General features: G+C 55.5%; 6 protein-coding genes across 7 annotated transcripts; 2 read left to right on the top strand and 4 right to left on the bottom strand.

Annotated features, from left to right (window-relative positions):
• The first annotated feature begins 58 nt into the window (after positions 1–58).
• LOC117650832 (probable cyclin-dependent serine/threonine-protein kinase DDB_G0278487) lies at positions 59–4,248 on the top strand. Of its 2 annotated transcripts, none has more exons than XM_034394434.1 (5): positions 59–148; positions 515–641; positions 753–947; positions 1,038–1,556; positions 1,677–4,248. In XM_034394434.1, coding segments are annotated over exons 1-5 (1,269 nt in total). In that variant the 5' UTR covers positions 59–146; the 3' UTR covers positions 2,103–4,248. The 2 variants fall into 2 exon arrangements, with proteins under 2 accessions (XP_034250325.1, XP_034250326.1); XM_034394435.1 differs by having other exon boundaries at positions 60–311; positions 1,677–4,247.
• A 337-nt stretch (positions 4,249–4,585) lies between these two features.
• LOC117650831 (glycine-rich cell wall structural protein 1.8-like) lies at positions 4,586–6,298 on the bottom strand. The gene has a single exon (XM_034394433.1). It carries the CDS (start codon positions 6,296–6,298, stop codon positions 4,586–4,588), a length of 1,713 nt encoding a protein of 570 aa, XP_034250324.1.
• Positions 6,299–8,958: 2,660 nt separating this feature from the next.
• Positions 8,959–9,600, top strand: LOC117651178 (DNA topoisomerase 1-like). The gene has a single exon (XM_034394985.1). It carries the CDS (start codon positions 8,959–8,961, stop codon positions 9,598–9,600), a length of 642 nt encoding a protein of 213 aa, XP_034250876.1.
• Positions 9,601–9,901: 301 nt separating this feature from the next.
• Positions 9,902–13,064, bottom strand: LOC117650464 (alpha-tocopherol transfer protein-like). Its single transcript, XM_034393919.1, has 7 exons — positions 12,947–13,064; positions 12,054–12,205; positions 11,293–11,452; positions 10,971–11,220; positions 10,779–10,889; positions 10,600–10,702; positions 9,902–10,446 (listed from the first exon to the last, which is right to left on the bottom strand). Exons 2-7 carry the CDS (start codon positions 12,172–12,174, stop codon positions 10,295–10,297), a joined length of 897 nt encoding a protein of 298 aa, XP_034249810.1. The 5' UTR covers positions 12,175–12,205; positions 12,947–13,064; the 3' UTR covers positions 9,902–10,294.
• A 1,425-nt stretch (positions 13,065–14,489) lies between these two features.
• LOC117650243 (histidine-rich glycoprotein-like) lies at positions 14,490–15,365 on the bottom strand. The gene has a single exon (XM_034393498.1). The coding sequence runs from the start codon at positions 15,344–15,346 to the stop codon at positions 14,585–14,587; it is 762 nt and encodes a 253-aa protein (XP_034249389.1). The 5' UTR covers positions 15,347–15,365; the 3' UTR covers positions 14,490–14,584.
• Positions 15,366–19,770: 4,405 nt separating this feature from the next.
• Positions 19,771–21,337, bottom strand: LOC117651177 (histidine-rich glycoprotein-like). Its single transcript, XM_034394984.1, has 2 exons — positions 20,830–21,337; positions 19,771–20,458 (listed from the first exon to the last, which is right to left on the bottom strand). Exons 1-2 carry the CDS (start codon positions 21,335–21,337, stop codon positions 20,121–20,123), a joined length of 846 nt encoding a protein of 281 aa, XP_034250875.1. The 3' UTR covers positions 19,771–20,120.
• Between the last annotated feature and the right edge of the window lie 61 nt (positions 21,338–21,398).

Raw genomic sequence — 21,398 nt, 5'->3', positions numbered from 1 at the left:
ATTGGCATTCGTCTGCACGGCAAGCACGGCAGAAACAGAGGGGGCAGAGGGGACAGAGGGGAGGGGAAAACAGGCACCCAGCAGACGCAGTTGAGTGACGAAAACAAATAAAGAAGCTTGTTCACAATCATCATGATCGACTTTTGATGTAATTTACGGGCCCTTTTATCTCCAACTTCGATTTGAATTTAGGAATAATCAGGAAGAAAGTGACGCTTTGTTTCATAGAGATCCCAAAGGAAATGTATTGACGGACGTATATTGTTTATTTGTCTGGCGCTTCTTTGAATTTGGAAGTTCTTTTCGAGAAGGTAAATTAAACCTCGGCCTATCCTTCAATCCTTGCATGGTTTCACTTTCAAATTTTGACCTACTGTAGAATTTCTTTCAAAAATAATATTCTTGTGTGAAGTGTGACTCATTTGGTCAGGTTAAAAAGTCAAAGTGACGGCCTCTGTTGATGTGAGTTGTATTCTGCTTTCTACAGTCTGTGTTTCTTTTCTGTTTTGTTTAGGATGGTTGAAAATTCCCCTGTGGTTGTAACTTGGCGAAATAGTAAACCACCTGAGCGAATTCGCAGTCACTCCAGAACATTCAGAAACCCACCACAACCACACATGTGTATTCAAGATTTTTTAGAGGTAATGTTCAGGTTCTTAATGTCTTTAATCTGTAAATTTTTGCATCTATTCATTCGTTGAACACTGAAGTAGCGGATATTTGATGTATACAAACTTGTGATACTTTTGCAGGGATCTCAAGAACCCTGTTATATTAATGTGTTATCATGGGAGAAAATAGCCTTGCCATCTACTCCAGAAGATTATATTCCTCTGTATGGTGGAATGCAAGTACCACATTCACCACCAAGCCATTCCCCTGTGTTTGCTGTTATGGCTCACCCCGAAGTCTTGCGAACTAAAGGCAAGCATGCAGCGGATCCTCAGGTAGGTTTTGTTCAGGCAGATGTGCAGTGCGGAACCAATACGGAAACTTGTTCTTTATCTTCTACTGTCTCATATTGTTTTTGATTCCAGGAAACTCACGCTCTTGTTCTCATGTTACTTGACTTTGTGGAGCTTATGAACCGTAATCGTGGGTTGCATTTTGCTCGACATTTCCGTATATTACCAGACAGAGATTTAGCTGGTGAGCTGAAAAATGTCTGGGCAGCCGTACAGATGAAGAGAGCCCAAGACACTGCTGCAAGAACATCAATGCAACACATCGCAACTCAAGAGCAGCAGAGACAGCAGCAGCTAATGCATCAGGAGGAACAGATCCAAAGGTACCGGAGGCAACAACAGCAGCTTTACAAAGAAAGACAAGCTTTGGCTCAGCGAGAACAACGTTATCGTCAGCAGCAACAGCAACAGGAGGATTTACAAAGGAGAATGGACGAGTTTGAAATGGAAAAATATTTAGAACAGAGGCACCATCATAGACTTTTGCATGAGCAGCAAAGAGATCAAAAACGCTATGATCGTATGATAATGAAGTCTCTAGAAGACCCCCAAACTGGCGAGTCATCAAAACAGAGATATTCTTCATCTGAGGTAAGCATTTTGTTTAACTCTGCTATTTATCCAGTCAGTAACCCAAATTAAGTTGTTCTGTTTTGTTTTGGCTTCTTTATTTGGCTTAATCTTTACATTCTTTGATGTTTTTGGTTTCAGGATACCTCAGCTGCTCTAGACTTCAGTTTAAAACGTCAGTCTTCTGAAAGTCCTTGCATTTCCAGTGTTTGTTCTACTGACAAAGTTCATGGTTCAGAGCTTGCATTGGAAGAAAACAAATTGGACCCTTCATCGTCCGCTTCCAGCCCAGTTACACCATCTTCTTCTCTCCTTAATTTGGTAGAAAGCAACACTTTGAAGTACAGAGAGCAAGAATACTTGTCAACATCCGCCAGTGAATCAGACTATACGTCGGATGATGGAGACTCGACTGATGTTGATTCCGAGCTAGATGGTGAGAATGAAAATGGAGAAGGAAAAAGACACTTTCTGGCTCGTGTGACTGTGACTGTTGATTCATCAGATGAAAACAATAAACAGGCTAAAGGGGGTCCTGATGGAGATGCCAAGACACTGACTCATTAAACCATACCTTCCCAAAAACTTATCAGTTTTATGATTAAATGCTCATTGTATCCGGGATTAGCAGTTTTCTCACTGTATTTATAAGTTAGTATCTATTTATTGTGTATCGTTAACAGCAATGAAGCAAATTTTATGTAGCTTATGTTTTTGTTTTGTTTGATTCCTTTTCTTTGTTTTTAGTCTACAAGCCAAATTTTATAATTTGTGATCTATATTGAATCAACTCTTATTCTGGGTCATTACCTTTGGTATTGAGTTTTATTGTGCAATTTAGATGAAAGGTGATGTTCAAATTTTGATGGATGTTGCATCTTGCACTGAGCAGAGTTGGTTTGTTTTGTTTCTCATCATTTTTATGGAAATTTTATGTTATTCATTTAAACCTTTAAAAATGTTTTTACTGTCGTACACATAATGTGCCTTTAATGTACATGCATGATTTGAACATTATGACAAATGTATTATTTATCTCTGAATCTCACCATAAAATAATTTAGTACTTTGAACAGTGCCCCCACTGTTACCAATTACCAATCTGATTGATGGTAGAGTAGCATGGACTTTGGTTCTATCAATTGTGTCCAGATATAATATTACAGTGAGTGGATATGTAAATGGAAAGGTGGTGCAATCATATTGTCTATTGTCTGACCTCTTCCCTCTCCCTCTTCTCCATTCCTCCTTTAGTTTGGTTGATGTTGTTTAAGGCCTTGTTTATGCTATCCAATTTCATACATAGCTTACTTCCTGTTTCAAATCGTATAATACCTCAAATCAAATCATGAATTCCTCTTCTGCTGCAAAAGTAATTTCAAAACTTAATTATTGAAACCGTTCCTTGTTTTGCAATTTTGTAATGTTTCTATTTCTTCAGAGAGAAGATGCTGTACTTGATTCATGCTAGTCAGGAGCTGTACTTACTCCCCCAGTATTAAACAAAAAGTACACAAATGTATTCAATGGAATTAGGAGCAGAATGAGCATAAATTGACTTTGTCCAAAAGGGATGTTTGACATTTCTGAGCAAGTTCATTTACTGCGTTAGATTTTCTTCATTTTTGTGTAGGTAAGTGGATTAGATGTGTCCTTAACCATGACAGATAGGTAGGTGCGACTGACTGTGACAGCAGTATGTTTTAATTCCAAATTTGCACAAGACTTGTATTATTGTCAAATTTGTGATCTCATGTTACATGAAAATCTTTTGCCATTGACTGCTATTTGACTAACCCATATGAAATATACTCTGTGTAAATGTAGGCTAGAATATGAAATGCTTTTTATCTACTTGAGATATTTCGTTTGGTCAATGTCTGTTCTGTAAAATTCATAGTTTGATTCAATAATCATTCTTATTTGTCTATGCTTACTATCACACTTACAACTATTATGATTATATTTGTGCCAAACTGTCAGTTTATGATAGACAAGTGGGGTACATGCAAATGCCATCTTTGAATTGCTTCAATGTTTAATTTTTGTAGATGATTGCACTTTTTATTCTATCTGTTGTAAATGTTGAATTTTTATTTTATTCTATTCAAAAAATGTTTTTATGTTTTGTGTTCAAGAACTTGAGGTGGTTCATATCGTACTGGAACGTCACCACTTTTTTTCTATCACAAGCATAAGTGGCCTGTTGAAGATTGTGTCTCTGTATTGTTGTTATTTTACATGTAGTAGGACATTTGCCCTGTCCTAATTGAAAGATCAATGTCACCATTCAATTTGGTTCTAGCTTTTTTTAATAATTGGGGTGTAGAAACATTGATCTGAAACTACTTTAAGTCACCATCAACAATAATATATGAATCAAGTACTGACGTGTTTAAGTAATCATTATAGTGTTGTAGCTTTTACAATGATGATTTCTAAAAGCAATGCTGTTGCTTTGTGGATGAGAAGTATTTTTTAGTTTGAGGATGTGGTGTTCTGTATTCCATTTTGTAGATGCTATTACCAGTCTAATTGTCAATTACGTTTTTATTTTCTTTGTGCAAAGTAATTTCTTGGCAATGATCTCTTGTAACTATCCGGTTACGGCCATAAGCAGAACTTTCTGATGTATAAAGGATCTTGTAATTTTCAAATGTGCCATCTCAAGAAAGGAATTAAAACATTTTTTTATGTGATAAATAGCAATTTAATGAGGACTAGCCAAATCTCCAGCCAAATGCAAAACAGCATTTGAACATCCTAACATTTAACATAAATTAATATTCATAAAACAAAAACAAAACAAATGTGGCATGAATAACAAATAACAAATATCTACAACCACAATATCAACTGACATAACTAAAAATTCATTAAATCCAAGCCACTCCAATATGAAGCCAGATGGGGCGCAAAATGACTCAACAGAGCAACTTGACTCTCTATCACAGACAGCAACACATCCGCACTGGACTCGTCCAAGCCCTGCTTCAAAGGACAGGCGATCCCCTCGGCATGGTGGAGGGCTGGGGCTGCGGTCCCAGGGCCTAATGGTGACCCCCGTAGCCGCCGCCGCCTCCGTGGCCGCCGCCGCCGCCTCCGCCGCCCCCCGATTTGTGGGCGTACTTCTTCCCGGACGAGGCTCCGTCCTTCTTGCCGTAGTCCTCCTTGTGGCCGTACTTGGCTTCGTGGCTGGACGAGCCCTTGTTGGCCTTGTGGTCGTCGGTCTCCTTGCCCTTGTCCACGTGCGACTTCTTGCCCTTGTGGCCCTCGTCGTACGCCGAGCCGTGGTGGCCGCCCTTCTTGTTGGCGCCGCTCTTGCCGCCGTGCGTGGCAGCGTAGTCGCCGCCCTTGTGGTGGCTGCCGCCCTTGGAGTTGGAGTCGTAGAAGGACGTGTCCTTCTTGAACTCGTCCTTGTTGTACACGTTGTGGTAGCCCGTGGACTTGTGGCCCTTCTTGCCGTGTCCTTTCTCGCCGTGCTTGGCTCCGCCGCCGCCCTTGCTGCTCGAGTGGTGGCCGCCGTAGCTGCTGGCCTCGTCCTGGTGCACCTTCTTGGCGCCGCTGGCCTTGGCGAAGGAGCCCTTGTGGCCGTCGCTACCGTGCGACCCAGACTCGCCGCCGCCGGACGTCTTGGTGGACTTGTGGCCCTTGCTTCCCTTGCTGCCGTGCGACGAGAAGCTGTCGCCGGAGTGCTTGGAGCCGCCGCCCTTCGAGAAGCTCTTGCCGCCGCCGCCGCCGCCGCCACCCCCATGGCCGCCGCCGCCGCCGCCGTGGCCGCCACCATAGCCGTGGTGGTAGTCGTCGTGGGTCTTCAGAGGCGCACTGTGGCCGGCGTCACCGCCCCCACCACCACTGTGGCCGTGCACTGCACGCTCCGTTAGGTCCTCATGGTCGCCGTAGTTACCCTTGAAGCCCGGGTTGAATTCGTCACCGATGGACTTGAGCGCGCCGAAGTCCTCGGCCTGGAAGGCCGCACCGTACTCTTCCTCGGCCCGGGCGTTCACTTGCACCTGCGACTTGGGGTTGGGGTGGTTGATCTGGGCAGCGTGGCCGAACTGGCCGCCGTGACCGTAGTTGACGTCGCGCGCTGACTTGAGCGCGGCAGGAACCCCGCTGAGGAAGTCCTCGGCCGCGTCGCCCAGCCCGTGGATCGGGCCGTGCTGGAAGCCGGATGGTGTGTCGCTGAGGTGCTCGTCCAGGCCACCGACGGACTCCTCCGCGCCCCCGCCGTGTCCCGAGCCGCCATGCCCGCCAGGGATGTCGAGATGATCCGGGCCGAAGCTTGGCCCGTGGTTCTCCTGATGGCCCGACTCGTGCCCGCCCACGCCAAGGGAGCTTCCCACGGAGAAGTCGGTGCCTGAGCCAACGCCTGACACCGCCCCGGAGCCGAACGAGTGCTCCACCGTGTCCAGGTGGCCGTCCAGCCCCAGCCTACCTGGCGAGTAGTGGTTCTGCTGCACGCGCTGCTTGTGCTGCGGGGCCTGCTGCTGCTGCTGCTGGTACTGCGGCGCGTCGAACGGCAGGGAGTCCAGGTTGTGCCCCAGGCCCAGACCGGCGCCCTGGCCGGCGCCCAGCTTGAAGTACGTGGCGGGCTTGTCGCCGTCCTTGCGGTAGATGTACCCGGTGGCCGCTGCCGCCGAGTCCGTCTGCTTCCCCGTCGCGTTTGCGACGGCCGGCGCGCTGCCCGGGACTGCCCTGCCCGGCACGAGGGCGGCGCACGCCACGAGGAGCAGCCAGACAGCTGGCCGCGGGAGCCACATGGTGTCGCGAGTCGGTGTTGGACGGGGAGTGCTTGTCCGGCCACGGCGGTGGGGGCTTATATAGGTCCCCGCCGACCCCACCGTGTCGCAAAGGCGGCGGATTTTCCACCCAATTTCAGAAGCCCATTACCAGGAGCCGCCGAGGCAGGCCGAGGCCAGCGCGGAGTGGAGCGGCGCCATGGAGGGGCCAGGCCCTCGGCCAGGTCCTCCGCCAGGCCCTTCGCGAGCGCTTCAACGGCCACTGGCCACTCCGCCTCAAGACCGAGGACCGCGAGCCGCCAGCCGCCAGTCGCCAGGTGCATCCAGAGCTCTGACCGCGGCACGGCGGCTTCGTGCCACCGCGGCGCTCGAGTCCTGTCGCCGGCATCCTGTTGGTCAGCGTCGAGGTTCGGGGAGTGACGGTGCGCGGAGATGCCGAGATGCCATCCGCGCCACACTCTCGTTCTTTGAGACCTCGCCGCGGAGCTCGGCATCTTGGATCTCCCAAGACTCAAAGCGTGCGAAACGCGCATCCCAGTGGTCCAGGGTGCGGATGGGCCCGCGGGGGCCCCGGGTCTGCCTGGGCCAGGGAGCCAGGGTGATGGAGCCGACGCCCCGGGTCCCGGGGTCCTTCACCCCGAGATGCAGAAGAGGCTCCTAGGCTCGAGGAAGGGCGGGAGGGGGCGGTGGCGCAAGCGACCTAGGCCAGCCTAGGCCAGCCTGGGCCAGCCGATCGGCCGGTTGATCGCTTTGACACGCCCCGCGTGGCGGCAGGCGCGGGGGCAGGCGCGGGGGCAGGCGCGGAGGCAGGCGCGGGGGCAGGCGCGGGGGCAGGCGCGGGGGCAGGCGCGGGGGCAGGCGCGGGGGCAGGCGCGGGGGCAGGCGCGGAGGCAGGCGCGGGGGCAGGCGCGGCGGCAGGCGCGGCCACGCAGCTTGGCGCAACCAGCGATCTGTAACGGCACTTGTGCGGCCCAGGGCACCTTGGTTCGATATCCCGGTCCTGGAATGTCTCGTACTTTGCCATCCAAGATTGGCGGCGACGCAGCCGACGCATAGCCAAGCCCACATGTGCTGTGTCAGACCGTGAAGCCCCGGGGCAACCAATTCTGCCTTCGTACCTACCTCGAAGAAGATGTTTGTACAACCTCTTTTTGTACGAGCAGTACAAACTTCACCACACTGTTATAGGTCTTTGAAAACCATGAAGATGCTGGGACTCGTACACCAGTCCAGGGCTGACATGCGGCAGGGTGAATGCTGTGCTGAACAGTCAAACATCAAGACATGTCGGCCAAAGGACGAGATTTTCGCTTTTCAGCCGCACTTGATTGCAGAGCGCCCACAGAATCGACAGCAGGCCGGCCGCTCGCCCGAAGCACGCCAGCACGACATACTCGCCTGGACTCCAGAGCGTGGAGCCTCAAGTCTGGAGCCGAACTGGAATCCGAACTGGAGCCTGGCGTCTAGAGTATGGAGCTTGAGGGGACGACCGCACGTCCGACCGTGTATAAGGCTGCTGGAGAACTGACTGTCAGGACCGAGCCTGCAACGGTGCAGTGGGACAGTGGTGGCACGACAGTGCTACAAAAAGCTAAATCGGCGTGCATTCGGAATAGTGATGTGTCATGCTGTGGCCCGACCAGGCGGGGCGGGGTGGGGAGGAGCGCGACTGGTGGTGGGTGGAGGCCGGCCCTCGAAGGCCACCCTTCTCCAAAATGGCGAAAAAATTACGAGTTAGTGTGGGAGATCAAAGTTGAGAACGGAATTTGATTGTCTTTGCAGCTGTTCTGTTTAGTCGTAGAATGACGACTTCCGTCCGAAGGAACACGTTTCCGATCGGCGTTCTCGGCGTCCCTCGGCTGCTCGAGGCCCGCGGCGGGTTTGGAGAGCGTCAGGCCTGGGTTCAGGCCCCTCCGTGTTTTTTACACCCGCGCACCTCTGCAGCCAGCAGCGCGCTGCACTCTGCTGCTGCGCGCGCCTGTTATAATCGCTTCATTCCACATCGATTAGACAGACCAGCGTTTCAAAACAGATGCAGGGCGAGGGCACGGGGCACGGCGAGGGCGGAGAAGAAGGCAAAAAGCGAGAAGCAAGGCAGTGTCGCGCTGCCGCGGATGCTGGGCTGATAAAACGGCCTGCTCCGCCTGGGCTAGCACACTCGTCACGATGGTGTTGAGGAGGCCGGCGGGCCCGTCCGCGGCGCCCCCCTTGGGGCCCTGGTCCAGGACCTGGTCCAGGACCGCCTTCGTCTTCGGCCTGCTGCTCGTCTCCTCCTGGACGCCCTCGCCGGCCGCGGGTCGCCTGCTGCCCGCAAGGTACGTAGCACGCAGTACGTACTGGCGCAGCTGTCGCCGTGCACGCCACATTTCAGGGCTTTCATCGAGTAACTAATTGCCCTCTCGAAACAAGTTCATTTTGGGTGCATTTTGGGTGGAGAGTGCCTCCTGGTTCTATGTGCTCGCCTGTCTGCTTTCAGCGGAGACGACGGCGGGCTGCAGTGGCGGGAGGACGCGGCCGACCTCACGCCAGCCGCCTCCACCAGGGCCCTCAACGTGACGGGGGCGCTCCCGGCGGGGGCGGCCGGGGGCGGCGCGGGGCTGGCTGGGGGTGGCGCGCGGCTGGCCGGACTCCTCAGCGCGGCCTCCGACCCGAGCGCCAACGCCGTGGCGCCGCCCGCAGACATGGAGGTGGCCGCCTCCAAAAAGAAGTGGAAAAAGGGCGGGGGTAAGAAGCACAAGTCCAAGAAGCACAAGAAGAAAGGCAAGAAGATGAAGAAGGGTTACAAAGGCTCGCACAAAAAGTGGAAAGGGAAGAAAGGCCATCACAAAAAGGACAAGCACAAGAAGAAGTACGCCGTGAAGAAGGGCAAGAAGAAGAAGCACAAGGACGAGGGAGGCTACTTCAAGAAGCACAAGAAGGGCAAGAAGGGCAAGAAGGGCCACAAGTACGTGAAGAAAGGCAAGTACGACAAGGGCCACTCCACGAAGGGCAAGCACGATATTCACAAGCTTAACGAGAAGAAGAAGATCAAGCACTTCCACGACAAGAAGTACTCGTCTGGCCACAAAGAAAAGAAGGGCGGCAAGAAGAAGAAGTGGAAGAAGAAGAAGGGAAAGAGCTTCAAGAAGGGCCACAAGAAGAAGGGCAAGAAGTCCAAAAAGTGGGGCAAGAAGGGCAAGAAGTCGTCCGGCAAGCACCACAAGTCCAGCAAGGGGCACAAGAAGAAGGGCGGCAAGAAGAAGCACCACAGCCACAAGAGCAAGTATGGCAAGAAGGGTGCCAAGAAGAAGCACAAGAAGTGGGGCTACAAAAAGGGCCATTAAGGGCACTAAGGGCCCAGGCTCGCGCAAGGCGCACTGCCCTGCCGGGCCAAGGGCCGGGTCTCGATCTAGTCATTGCACCCAAGGCATTTTTGCTAGATATTTTCTTTGTCGACGGGCTGCCTGCCGAGGGACTGGCGTTCACGGGAGGCCATCCGCCGACTTGTTGTTCTATTTTATTGTTGATTTTGTTAAGTTTGTGTTTTGTGATAATTTATTGCGGCTGTTCACCCTTATGTATGGTTTCTCTGTTATGTTTACCAACGCCAGTTTTCTGTGATTGATTCCGAATAAATACTTTCACTTGCTAAAGAGGGTTTGACTCTTTTATTTTCATTTTCTGCGATACACGTTTTTAGCGACTTTCAAGAGGGGAAACAACTCGAATTTTGGTGTACATTTTCCTTGAAATAACGTGCAATAACGTCGAAGTAACGTCGGAATAACTTTGAAATATCGTTGAAATAACATTGAAGTAACGTGAAATAACGTGAATTTGAAATAACGGTGTACAAAATTTTTCGAATTTGTTTGCCTCTCGTCTACTTTGTACTTTGTCAGTTTAAAAACAGCATCGAGCAGAACTATTCAAACAAGAAGCAGCAACAAAATAAGTTAAAAGCACTCCGCAAAATTCATGGCACTAATCGAGATTCATGCCACTGGAGATCCATGATACCAATCGAGGCCCATGCAACTAATCGAATTCCAGCTTTTTGAAGGACCCTTGCACGCCGAAAAGGTCCCCCTCGGTTTTGGCTTTGCCTGGCCTGCTGGACTCGTCGACGCATCGCTTTTCTTGCTGCAGGAGGAAGCCCTCGTACGTCTTCAAGAGGGTGACCGAGGTTTCTGGAAGGGGAATGAACAAAGTGAATTCAAGTAGAAATGATGGCCGCTAGCTTTATTCAACACTGTTTGGGCAGTTTCATCATTAACACTTTTTTTTTATCAAACCGGTTGCTCCCTCTCCCCCCAGACATGTATGACAAAAAAAAAACTTACCAACGAGTGCGTCGACGCTCTTCGCACTGCCACCGTAATCCGACGGAATGTACCTCTTGTCCAAAAGGTCTTTCAGGGCATCACTGTTTTTGTACGTTTTAATCTGCAACGCGTTGGGAGGGAAATGAACGGTAACAAGTGGCAAAGCCAACAGTAACATCATTCGAGGCACCACCCACCAGAGCCACTATCTCCTTCTTCAAGAAAGGCTTGATGAGGCTCAGGATTTGATCCATTATAGACGTGGCGTTGATGAACACCAAGCCCTGGATCTTGACCGGAAGGGCTTCCTGCGCGCAAGAGAGGGAGAGAGAGAATCAAAGCAATAGGAGTTGACGCTAGCTCATCCACGGTATACGGCCGGAAAGTACCTGAAAGTACACGAAGAACTTGGCCATGACGCTGGGGTTGACGGCGAGGTGGCCGAGGGAGATCCCCTTGACGTCCATGACGCAGACGAGGCCCTCCTCCGTGCCGGTCCTCGCCACCCACGCCTCCATGAGGGCACACCACGCCTTGGCCGCGGCGGTGAACGAGTACGCCCTGGGGTTCGTGTCCTTGAGCTTCATGAGGGTCACGGTGTAGCCGTCCTTGGATTCGCCCGGCAGGATCAGCTGCTGTCTGTGGCATTCAGCAGGGACCATTTTAGGCACTAGGTTCAGGCACATGGGAAGGGGACAACTTGACACTTACGCGACTTGCGTGATGGAGTCGTGCACGTCCTGGTACTGCAGGGTGCGCTCGCTGAACAGTTCCGGTGCGTGCGTGCGCACGGTGAAGTAGGTGTCCAGGGCGGTCTTGGCGGCCTCCAGGCGATAGTAGCACGTGTGCAGGAACAGGGCCAGCTCGGCATCTGCGGAGCATTGCGGAGCAGACACGGACTTTCTCAGCGGCCACGACGTGTCGGCCGCACCAGAGCGCCACAAACGCTCGGTTTCAGCGCGCGTGCTGCGGGACCTGTGACCTGTAGCGCCTGCGAGGTAGGCCGCCGGCCCTCTGCGCAGCACACCGCTGTGGAGACGGTGGCCTACCTCGCCCCTGTCGTCTCTCGCAGGGGCAAGGTAGGCCGCCGTCTCCACAGCGGTGTGCTGCGCAGAGGGCCGGCGGCCTACCTCGCAGGCGCTACGGGGAGCAAACGTCGTGAGGCGGTGTGAACACTGTGAACCGTGGCCGTGCACTTCAGGGAGAGCGATTCCATTTCGAGGACCGCACTGAAGTTGGCGGCACGCCTGGCCGGAAGGTCACCGCTCACAAATAAAGGGGGGGGGAGGGGGCATGTCCGTGGCCCGCACCTTTTTTGCGGTGCGGCGTGACACTCGTGCCGTCACCGCGCTTACGCCGCGAACGCGGCGTACGCATGGCAGCCGCGGCGGCGCTTCCGCTCTGCCGCCAAAGCTCGCCTCAACTACAACGCTGCCATCAAGATCGTCGACGTGCGGACCGTGCGAACCCACCGGTGACGACGGGCAGGTGCGGCTGCTTGTCCACCCAGGCTCGGAAGGCCTCCAGGTCGTCGTCGCAGAGCTGCGGCCTCCTCAGCTTCTCCGCCTCCAGGGTGATGGTGGTCGGCTCCATGGCAGCGGCTGTCGGGGTTTGGCGGCAGGGTCTGGAAGAGAGCGGTGACGTCACAAACCGGTCGGCCAGAAAGTGAGACCGACGTCTGGGCCGGGCGAACTGGGCCGGGCCGCGAGGGCGGGGCGCGGGGTGGGGCAGCGGAAGGATCAGCCGGCCGGCCGGCAAATTTTGGCGGATTGGAGTGTTGTCGGCAAGGTGCTGCGAAGGGCGGAACCGAGACACTGTGCCCAGGCCACCCGCACCAATGGCGTCAGTAGACAGTTTCCTTCGCTATCTCTCTCCCGCACTCATGGGTGCACCTATTGGTGCGAAAGAGGCAGGGCGACCTAAACGACTCTCTGAATGAGTCTACAGGCAGCGGCCACGGCAGGGCGGCACCGCGTGTGGGAACATCTCGGCCACTTTGGCGGGCCGGATGGAAATTAGTAGCGTCTGTCCAGGACTAGCATTAGCATGCCGCGAACCTTTCAGTTCCAGCGCACTGTACGCCCCGCGGCCACGCGCACGGCCTTCATGCCTAGCTTCTTGCCGCCTTTCTGTGAAACTCGAGGAGAACCAATCTTCAAGACATTTGTTTTGTTCTGTTCTAATACTTCACTTTTGACCCGGACCGATATTTTCGTGGTGCGATTTTGGTGAGTGACTATGTCTTCTTATGATTTTTCGCACTATTTCCGCATGCTCAGTTTCCCGTTGTTCATTCATTAGCGACAGTGGCTGGCACAATCCCGAGCACCGAGAGCGGCCCTGGGGCGGCCGGCGCGCAGCTTACCGAGAGTGGGCTGGCGAGAGGGTCCTGTAGTGACGGTGCTGCGCGGTGCTGCGCGGTGCTGCGGCACGACGCGTGTTGGCGGGCTGGCGGTCGAGCAATGTGTGACGCGGTGCGGCGGTGCGGCGGGCGCGGGGAGGGCTGGCCCGGGCTGGCGTGTGGAGTCCGCCGGAGTCCGGAGAGGAGCGTGCAGTGGCGTGCAGCCACTTCCCCTTCCACACAACACAACCTGCCGCCAAAACGAGCGGCCGGCAAGCGTGCACGGCGTGCACACTGTGAGGCAGGTTGGAGCGCTTCCAGTCACGGAGGCGCGCTTTTCTACCATGTGACTGTGACGCTGTGACTGACAGCGCTGACGGGAATGGGTCAAACTGGCGAAGCATAGCCCGCCAGATTGGAATCGAGCTTAGATGCGACTAGTTCGAAAAAGTAAAAAATTAAAGTTGGTTTATAAGTCTAACCTCCCTCCGATCCGGCCAGTTTGGAAATTGGGGAAGGTCCGGACGCGCATGGGATTGAAAGCGAAAGCGAGGAAGCAAGAGGTCGCGCTCTCAGGGTGCCTCTCCTTCCTGCTTTGAAGGTGTGCCTCGAGAGCGCATGATGTGACGTGATGACGTCATTTTGAATGGATACTTTGTATAATGACGGGTCATTGTTGCAAGCTGCCAAACAACATTGTTTGGAGATTCTGGGGTCAAATCTAGCACCTTAATACGTCGCGTAGAAAAAAACAATCGACTTGACGCTCTCAGATCGAAACATCTGAAAAAGGTCAAAAGGTCATTATTTGAAGCCATCTTTCGGCCATGTCGAGTTCTCATATAAAGGGAATCGGCGGGCGGAGAAAAATTACTTTTTGTCAGCTTTTAATTGGTCCTGCTGATGACTCCTCGGTCTTTTCTTTGCGGCGCGAGCGAGCGAAGGTGGCTTCAAAGAAGAGGGAAAGAACGGGAGGAGGAAGGGGGGAGGCGGCGCGGGGAGAGGTGAGCTGACACGCTAACTGACGTGCCGTGGCGGTGCCGTGGCGGAGAGTGAATGACAACCGCCGTCATCACGGCACGAGACTCCGCGGCCCGCCGCACTTCAACAACCACTCGCGTTGTTTCGACAATGGGCACCTTTGGCGGGCAAGTTTTATTTCTTGAGGACAGTGGCAAGTTTCCGGGATGAAAAAAAAATAAAAATCCGGCGAATTTGTGACCATAAATTTATTGACTTAACCAACAATATCACGGCAACGAAATAAAACAAGAAACACTACTACGCATCCAACAAATTACATCACATACACCTTAATAAATAGATGACTATGAGTATCACTGGAGTTCAGTCACGTTAGGAAGGAGACAACACGGACCCGGAGGATTGCGTCATGGGAACTCAAACAGTGCGGGGCTTGTTGCATCCCTCCCGAGAGAATAAATAATTACAATTACAATAAATAATAACAATAACAAATAAAAAAGTGACTACGGTGCAATGAGACAAACGAGGCGTCGGCAAATACGAGAACAAAAACTACTTTACGCAGAACTAGGCTGAAAAATGGAGACTACAGAAGATAACTGACTGGGCACTGCGTCTTCAGCTCGGGCACTCATCGACATGACTGGGACACTGGTTTGACAGGGCAGGGCAGCCTCAGTGGTGGCCCTTCTTGTACCCCCACTTCTTGTGCTCCTCGTGGCCTCCCTTCTTGCCGTAGTCCTCCTTGTGGCCGTGGTGGGACTCGTGGCCGCCGCTGCTCTTGTGGCCCTTGTGGTCCTTGTAGTGCTTGCCGTGCTCGGAGTGGCCCTTCTTGCCGCTGTGGCCCTCGTCGTGGCCGGACTTGTGGTGGCCCTTCTTGTAGTGGCCGCCGCCGGACTTCTTGAAGCTGTCGTGGTGGCCGCCCTCCTTGGCGTGGTGGCCCTCGTCGTGGTGCTCGTCGTAGAACTTCTTGTTCTTCTTGAACTCGTCCAGCTTGTGCACCTCGTGCTTTCCCTTGGTGGAGTGGCCCTTGTTGTACTTGCCTTGGTCCTGGAACTTGTGGCCCTTGTTGCCCTTCTCGCCCTTGTGGTGCTCGGCGTAGAAGCCGCCCTCGTCGTGGTGCTTCTTCTTGTGGCCGGCCTTCTCGTCGTAGTAGCCCTTGTGGCCCTCCTTGTCGTGGTGGCCCTTCTTGCCCTGCCAGTGGTGGTGGTCGCCTTTGTAGCCCTTGTCGGACTTCTGGCCGGACTTCTTGGCGTGCTTCTCGTGGTGCTCGGCCCCGCCGCCGCTCTCGTGGTGATGGCCCGTGGCCGCAGCCACCAGGTCCAGGTCGCCGCCGACGTCGTCTTCTTCGGCGGGCTGGCGGATGTCGCGGCAGTGGACCGCCCCCAGGGCGAGGACCACGCCGAGCAGCAGCAGGAGGATCGTCGGCCGAGCCATGATGGGATGAGGAGGAGGGGCTTGCAGGACCTTGCAGGCAGGCGGTGCACTGATGATTGACCACCAGGCCGCGGCCCTTTTTATAGTCCCCTCCCCGACGGAGGCTGCCTCCCTCCCAGTCCCTGCCAGTCCCTTCGAGGCTCTCCGAGTCCTCCGGGTGCTCTCCGGAGGCCCCCACCCCGCCCCCACCGCGGACCGTCCCGTGGGAGGGCTCTCCTTGGAAGCGCCCGGCCGGCCAGGCGGGCCATGCCGCTCGCGGCCGCCCTCCCCGCGGCGCTGCCCGCCCGCACTTTCACCCGCACCACCCCGCCGTTGTGGCAACCTGGACACTTCGGCGCGCAGAACAACGTTGCTGAATGATTATGATTGCGTCGGATTGATTTTGTCACAGTGTCGGGGAATCTGATGGGCGCTGCTGGCCCGGGGAAAATTCCTAATAGCCATCGGGCTGGAGGACGCTTGGTGCAGCCCGGCCGCGCGGCCGCCTGGCCCTTGCGCGCCCTTGCAACACCAAGTCACCACCAAACGGCACCCGCCACCGCAGACCGGGCGATACTGGCCCCCACCTGCTGCACAAACAGTTCAGGGGACACCCCGCCAAGTACCGCGGACCCGCAACATGGAGGTCCTTCACGGCATGTAAGAATGAAAAACAAAACGTACGAATTTACATAAATGCCGCTTTCTGAAAAACCGAACTGTTAAACCGACATGTTCATTCCCAGCAGCTTGCCGGCGCGGACCCAGGAGTTTCGTAGCCGACTTAAAGGCGGAAAGCAGCGCTCTTTGCCTGACCTAGGCGGCCCATCCATTCTCCAGGAGGGCGTAACCACCCTCATTACCCCTCCCCCGGATACGCGCCCCGCACGACCCAGCGGGTTGGGCAGCTTGGGCAGCTTGCGGAGCGGCCGGTCGTTCCTTATTTAATTGGCTTGCAAGGCTGCTGACGCAGCGCAGTCTATGGATTATGCCTGAGACATCGGCAGCCGCCGCCGGCAGCGAGGCACGTCCTTGGTGGAGGAGGAGGCATCACTACGGGATTGATTTAGGCCCTTCTTTCTACGCCTCGGCTTCCGAATCTTGCTTGAAATTTCTGTGCACCCAGCGCGGTTCGACCCCTCTCTGTCCTGCCCCAACGCAGCCCCGGGAACGACCGAATCTCACGCCCCTAAACGAACGCCATCGTTGGGGACCATTCACCGTTTCGACCGGTTTTGGTGAGTTGGTTTAGCTCGGCAAGGGGTGCGACGTGGCGTCGATGGGCGTGCTGGGCGTGCTCGCCGCGGTGCTCGGCCCGTTCGTCCTTGCCCCAGCGTGGGAAGGGCGGCCACCGTCGCTGGGCGTAAGAAGCGCTCGCGTTGACGTGTGCAGGTGCAGTGTTAATTTTGGATTCATGCCGTGCTTCAGGCGAGCGCCTCTGCCCTGGTCGGCTTAGCTAGTCTAGCCCTGAGCCAATAATCGGGCGTGTCATCGTGTCATCGGCGAGACGGGCCGGACGAACGGGCTGCGGCCGCGCCGGGCCACGCCAGCGCGCCCAGCGCGGTAGCGGCGGTAGCGCGATGCGGTGCTGGAGGCGGTCTTCAGCAATAATTGATTTCGCCACGGGAGTGTTCCTGTTCCGAAAGGAAGGCCGGCGGCGGCCCTGCAGGGCCCTGCCCACTGGCCTTTCACGCGCCCAGACCAGGCCAGACGCTTTCCGCGCGATTTCTCGTTACATTTCCAGCTGGCCAAGTTCATCTGCAAAATGGTCGTGGCGGCCTGTGCGGCTCGCGGCGCAGTCTAACGCGCTGCCTGAGACGCGCCGCGGGGCCGATTTGCGTCAAACGAACCTGAACGCGAGTCCGGATCGACAGGGCTTCCCAAGGAGCGCCGCGGGAAACGAAGGGCGGGGCGGAGGCGGCCCATAGTGGGCCATCGTGGCCCATAGTGGCCAAAAGTCTAGACGTGTCTTGAGCTCCAGAGTCGCAAGGGGACTCGGAACGTGTGTCTCCACCAATGGATTCCTCGCCCGGAGAGCAATCACTCGTCCCATTTCGCGACTCTGGAGCTCGAAACGCGTCCAGAATTTTGGCCGCCTCCATCGGTCTTCTGGCCCACTGTGCGTCGTCCCTTGGGACTCCGACCTTGGCGGAAAGGCCTCTTCAGCTTGCGCTCTAAAGGGCCGCCGTGTGTTTGGCGTTCGGCGCCGCCACCGCCTCGGCGGCGCGGCCTTGGCGGCCTTGCTGGGGACCTTGCCCGCCTCACGCTACGACGACCATGCGGATCCAGGAGTTGCCACGGTTCGCCGCCCCGCTCTGCTGATGCGACGCTCTGGCATTGGTCAGCTTCGGCCGCTAACCAGCCGAGGATGTGGGAAACAAAGCGTGAAAACCTAAACCCGGCATAAGAAGCGACACTTTCCATCGTTGACTGAGGCTGAGGATGAGGATGAGACAGCTCCTATCTTGCCCGGCCTTTCCATACCATAGGATGGAAGGGAAGCTTTCGCAAAGAGGAGACATGTGATGGATTGTGTTCACAATGAAGCTCTTCATAATTAAGGCATCATGTGAGTGTGTTTCAACGATACGTACATGCACCGTATATAAAGAAAGTATAAAAGAAAGTACAACTGTCTGAATAAGAACTTTTGGTACGTTGGTGCTGGAGGAAGTCGACCGGTGGCTGGTGTCGACTAGATGGACCAGGCTCCATCACGTGCCATTCCGTCGCCGCACTGGCGAGCCATTGAAAGGTGGCGAAGCTGGTTCCCGGCCCACTGTAACGCGCGAGGATGGCCCGCACGCCCGAACTGCCTGGACCTTTCTAACAAGTCAGTTTCGGTTTTATGGCGACTTTCTGTCCGGTGCTGGCTGGTTGCTGGGGTGCTGGGGTGCTGGCTGGGCGGTACAACGGCTGACGACGGTGCTGCCCGTTGGTTGGGATGCCTGCTCCCAGGCGCTGCCGCAGGCTGCCGCTGGCTGCCGTGACTCCGGTTCTCAGAGGGCGCCGGCCGGCCGTGCGTTGGGATGCCTACCGCCGCGGCAGAGCGGGTGCTGCCGGTAGCCCAGCCGGTACCAAGAGGACCCAGAGCGCCGTCCCAGAGGCCGTGGCAGCGGCCCCACTGGCGTCGGTACATGCAGGGATGGTGTGTGAACCTCAACGCAGGCGTCTGCTTTGCAGGATGCGCTCCGCTCGGCTCTGGTTCGAAGGCTTGATGGCTGTTGACCTGTCGACGAGAGGATACCCGCCGCAGACGGACAGCGAGTGCCAACGCTGCAAGCCTTGGCAGCCTGGCTGCCGGCCTTCCTCAAGGATGGGCTGCCTTGGGAGCCGAGGGTCGCATCCCTCATGCGGTGGGCGCGACGCTGCGAGGTTCTCTGGTGCTCTGGTGGACGCGGATGGATACGCGCTGGGGCTTTCGAGAGGCGCCTGCCGAAACAGGGCGACCGAACGGGTTGAACGTCGGGTGCCCCTGGTGCCAGGCCCGCAAACAGCGCAGGAGGTGGCCGCGTCCCGCCGCGGCGCGGCAAGGCGGCGCGGCAAGGCACGCGGCTTTGCGCGGGAAGCGTGTGAGGAGGCGGCACCGTTCGATACTGCGCACAGCGCAGCGCGCAGCGTATGTGCCGCAATACCCCCCGCCGACAGCGACTCGCGCCCGGAGTATCGCCACGGCAGCAGTGACAGGGGAAAGGTCCCTGGGGCGGGCCGTGCCGCATGTCTGTGTGACGGCGAAGCACTCCTCCCTCGGGTGGAGCGAGCCTAGCGAGTCTAGCGCCTGGCAGGTGCCGGGTAGGCAACCCACCCGACTCGAGACACACGTGTGTGGCGGGGCGGCCCACCCTCTGCATGGCAGGCGCTAGCTATTGCTCTCGGGCCGTGTTTTGGTATTCGGAGGGGGCTTCGGCGCTACGGGACTGGGAAGCCAGACACAATCTCAGGACGAATTTCAACATTTATTCGTTTTACCTAAAAGTACAAAAAAATGCAACAAAAGTTACAAAACAAATTCCTTATATTAGACACAAATAAATTAGCAACAAAAACAAATCCCATTCAGAAATTAACATTACTAAAGGAAATCACAAAGCAGTCATCGGCGATATTAATGCTTCCCACCGGGACCAGCAGATCTCAATCCAGTCGCTTTTTTCGGAATCGTCGAGAAAATGAACTAACATCTTAAGGGTGGGTGTCGGGCGGGTGAAAGGGCTCCTTGCGCGCTTTCTGACTAGATTGTGAGGCCTGCACAGTGCACGCGAACGGTCGCGGGGGGGGGGCTGGGTTCCGAATGGTGCCTCTGGCCAGTTGTGTCGGTCATGTGGGGAACGGCGACGGCTCGCGCCTCGGCCGGCCTCCCGGCGACCCAGCCGGCAGCACGCCGGCAGCACGCCGGCATGGCAGCCTGCAGCCGGGCTGGACGCCGGAGTCGCCCAGAAAAACGGTTCGGTGTCGACGGGATGAAGGCAGCGGCGCGGAAAGGCGCAGCGGGCAGCAGCCAGCAGCAGGCGGCGGTGAGCAAACGGGCTTAATGAGAGGGGCTTTCACTCGCCACTGTCAACCGAGGCGAGCCGAAGCGAGAAGGCGTCGACGCGGCCAATGAGATGGCGACGTTACGAAAGGGAATGGAATGGCCACCGAAACCGAGGCTGTTTTTGCGACGCCGGTCGTCAGAGCACCGATAGGTGCGTGCACTTTAGAGACGAAACGAAGCATGAAAGGGAGCGACTGTCCGCGGTGGAAGCTGCGCCGCGGTGGCCTCTGACCTGGAGCGTCAGGCCGGTGAGGCCGGTCGTCAGTGGTGGCCCTTCTTGTAGCCCCACTTCTTGCCGCCCTCCTTGCCGCCCTTCTTGCCGTAGTGCTCCTTGTGCGCGTGGTGCTCCTCGTGGCCCTTGGCGCCCTTCACGCCCTTGTGCTCGTCGTCGTAGTGACCCTTGTCCACGTGGCCCTTCTTGCCCTTGTGGTCCTCCACGTAGCCCGACTTGTGGTGGCCGCCCTTCTTGTGGTGGCCCTCCTTCTTCTCGTGGTGGCCGTGGAAGTCGCCGTGCTTCTTGTGGTGGCCGCCCTTGTGGAAGTCGTCGTAGAACTTGTGCTCCTTGTGGTACTCGTCCTTGTGGAACTTGTTGTGGTAGCCTGCAACAAGAGTGTCGTTACCGAGGCACCGTGCGTAAGTACGAGTGCAGGCTGCTAAAATTGCTCTCAGTTAGAACTAGATAGTTTCTAATTAATTGAACTGAAGAAAGGAGTACAGACCCCTTCACTGGCCACAATGTAATCAAGAGACTGTGGCATCATAGTGTTTAGTGACAAGAAGTGAAAAAGCGCTGGTACGGCGAAGTTTAAATGGCTACAAGATAGATTTATATTCTTGTCGATCCTCGCTCGAATTAATGAAACTAAGGTCATGAATTGCGACACGTTTTTAACCGTTCCAAAGCAGTGATGTACAGTTCAGAGTCACACGATCATTCTATTGAGTGAAATGCCATGTTCGAGCAACTTACCCTTGGTCTTATGTCCCTTCTTGTGGCCGCCCTTCTCGCCGTACTTGGCGCCCTTGTGGCCCTTCTCGCCCTTGTGGTGCTCGCCGTACTTCTCGGCCTCGTCGTGGTGCTTCTTCTTGTGGCCGTTGCTCTTCTTGTAGTCGGCCTGGTGGTGCTCGCTGCCCGCTTTGCCCGCGTCGCCGTGGGCGTGGTGGCTCTTCTTCTTGGAGGCCTTCTCCTTCTTGCTGCCGGCCTTCTTGTGGTGCTCCTCGACGTGCTTCTCGCCGCCGCCGCTGGCGTGCGCGTGCTCGTGGTGGCTGGCCGCGGCCTCCAGGTCGCCGCCGGCCACCGCGGCCACCGCCAAGTCCCTCGTCACTTTGTCATCCTCGTTGGGGCGCAAGTCCTTTGCCCACACACTCACACACACGCACAGCACCGCCAGCGACAGCACAGCGACACGAGCCATGGCCAGGCACTGATCCCTCGGCGATGTACGCAACGACAGGCTGGATTGCGGAGGCTGCGCCATTTATACACAGGATGTAAACCCTCGCCGCCCTCCCCCTCTCTGCCCCTCTCCGCCCCTCCCT

The sequence above is a fragment of the Thrips palmi genome, unplaced genomic scaffold (genome assembly GCF_012932325.1).
Source record: "Thrips palmi isolate BJ-2018 unplaced genomic scaffold, TpBJ-2018v1 HiC_scaffold_5, whole genome shotgun sequence".
In the NCBI taxonomy this organism is placed as follows: domain Eukaryota; kingdom Metazoa; phylum Arthropoda; class Insecta; order Thysanoptera; family Thripidae; genus Thrips; species Thrips palmi.
This window is presented reverse-complemented; position numbering and strand designations above follow the sequence as displayed.

Excerpts from the sequence above, each read along its gene's own strand:
- LOC117650464 (XM_034393919.1), bottom strand. The coding sequence starts at position 12,174 with ATGGAGCCGACCACCATCACCCTGGAGGCGGAGAAGCTGAGGAGGCCG. Across the intron at positions 11,453-12,053 it reads GCACCTGCCCGTCGTCACCG|ATGCCGAGCTGGCCCTGTTC; the intron begins GTGGGTTCGCAC and ends AATGCTCCGCAG. Across the intron at positions 10,447-10,599 it reads GAGCGTCGACGCACTCGTTG|AAACCTCGGTCACCCTCTTG; the intron begins GTAAGTTTTTTT and ends TTCCCCTTCCAG.
- LOC117650243 (XM_034393498.1), bottom strand. The coding sequence starts at position 15,346 with ATGGCTCGGCCGACGATCCTCCTGCTGCTGCTCGGCGTGGTCCTCGCC.
- LOC117650832 (XM_034394434.1), top strand. Across the intron at positions 642-752 it reads GTATTCAAGATTTTTTAGAG|GGATCTCAAGAACCCTGTTA; the intron begins GTAATGTTCAGG and ends ATACTTTTGCAG. Across the intron at positions 948-1,037 it reads AGCATGCAGCGGATCCTCAG|GAAACTCACGCTCTTGTTCT; the intron begins GTAGGTTTTGTT and ends TTTTGATTCCAG.
- LOC117651177 (XM_034394984.1), bottom strand. The coding sequence starts at position 21,337 with ATGGCGCAGCCTCCGCAATCCAGCCTGTCGTTGCGTACATCGCCGAGG. Across the intron at positions 20,459-20,829 it reads GAAGGGACATAAGACCAAGG|GCTACCACAACAAGTTCCAC; the intron begins GTAAGTTGCTCG and ends CTCTTGTTGCAG.
- LOC117651178 (XM_034394985.1), top strand. The coding sequence starts at position 8,959 with ATGGAGGTGGCCGCCTCCAAAAAGAAGTGGAAAAAGGGCGGGGGTAAG.
- LOC117650831 (XM_034394433.1), bottom strand. The coding sequence starts at position 6,298 with ATGTGGCTCCCGCGGCCAGCTGTCTGGCTGCTCCTCGTGGCGTGCGCC.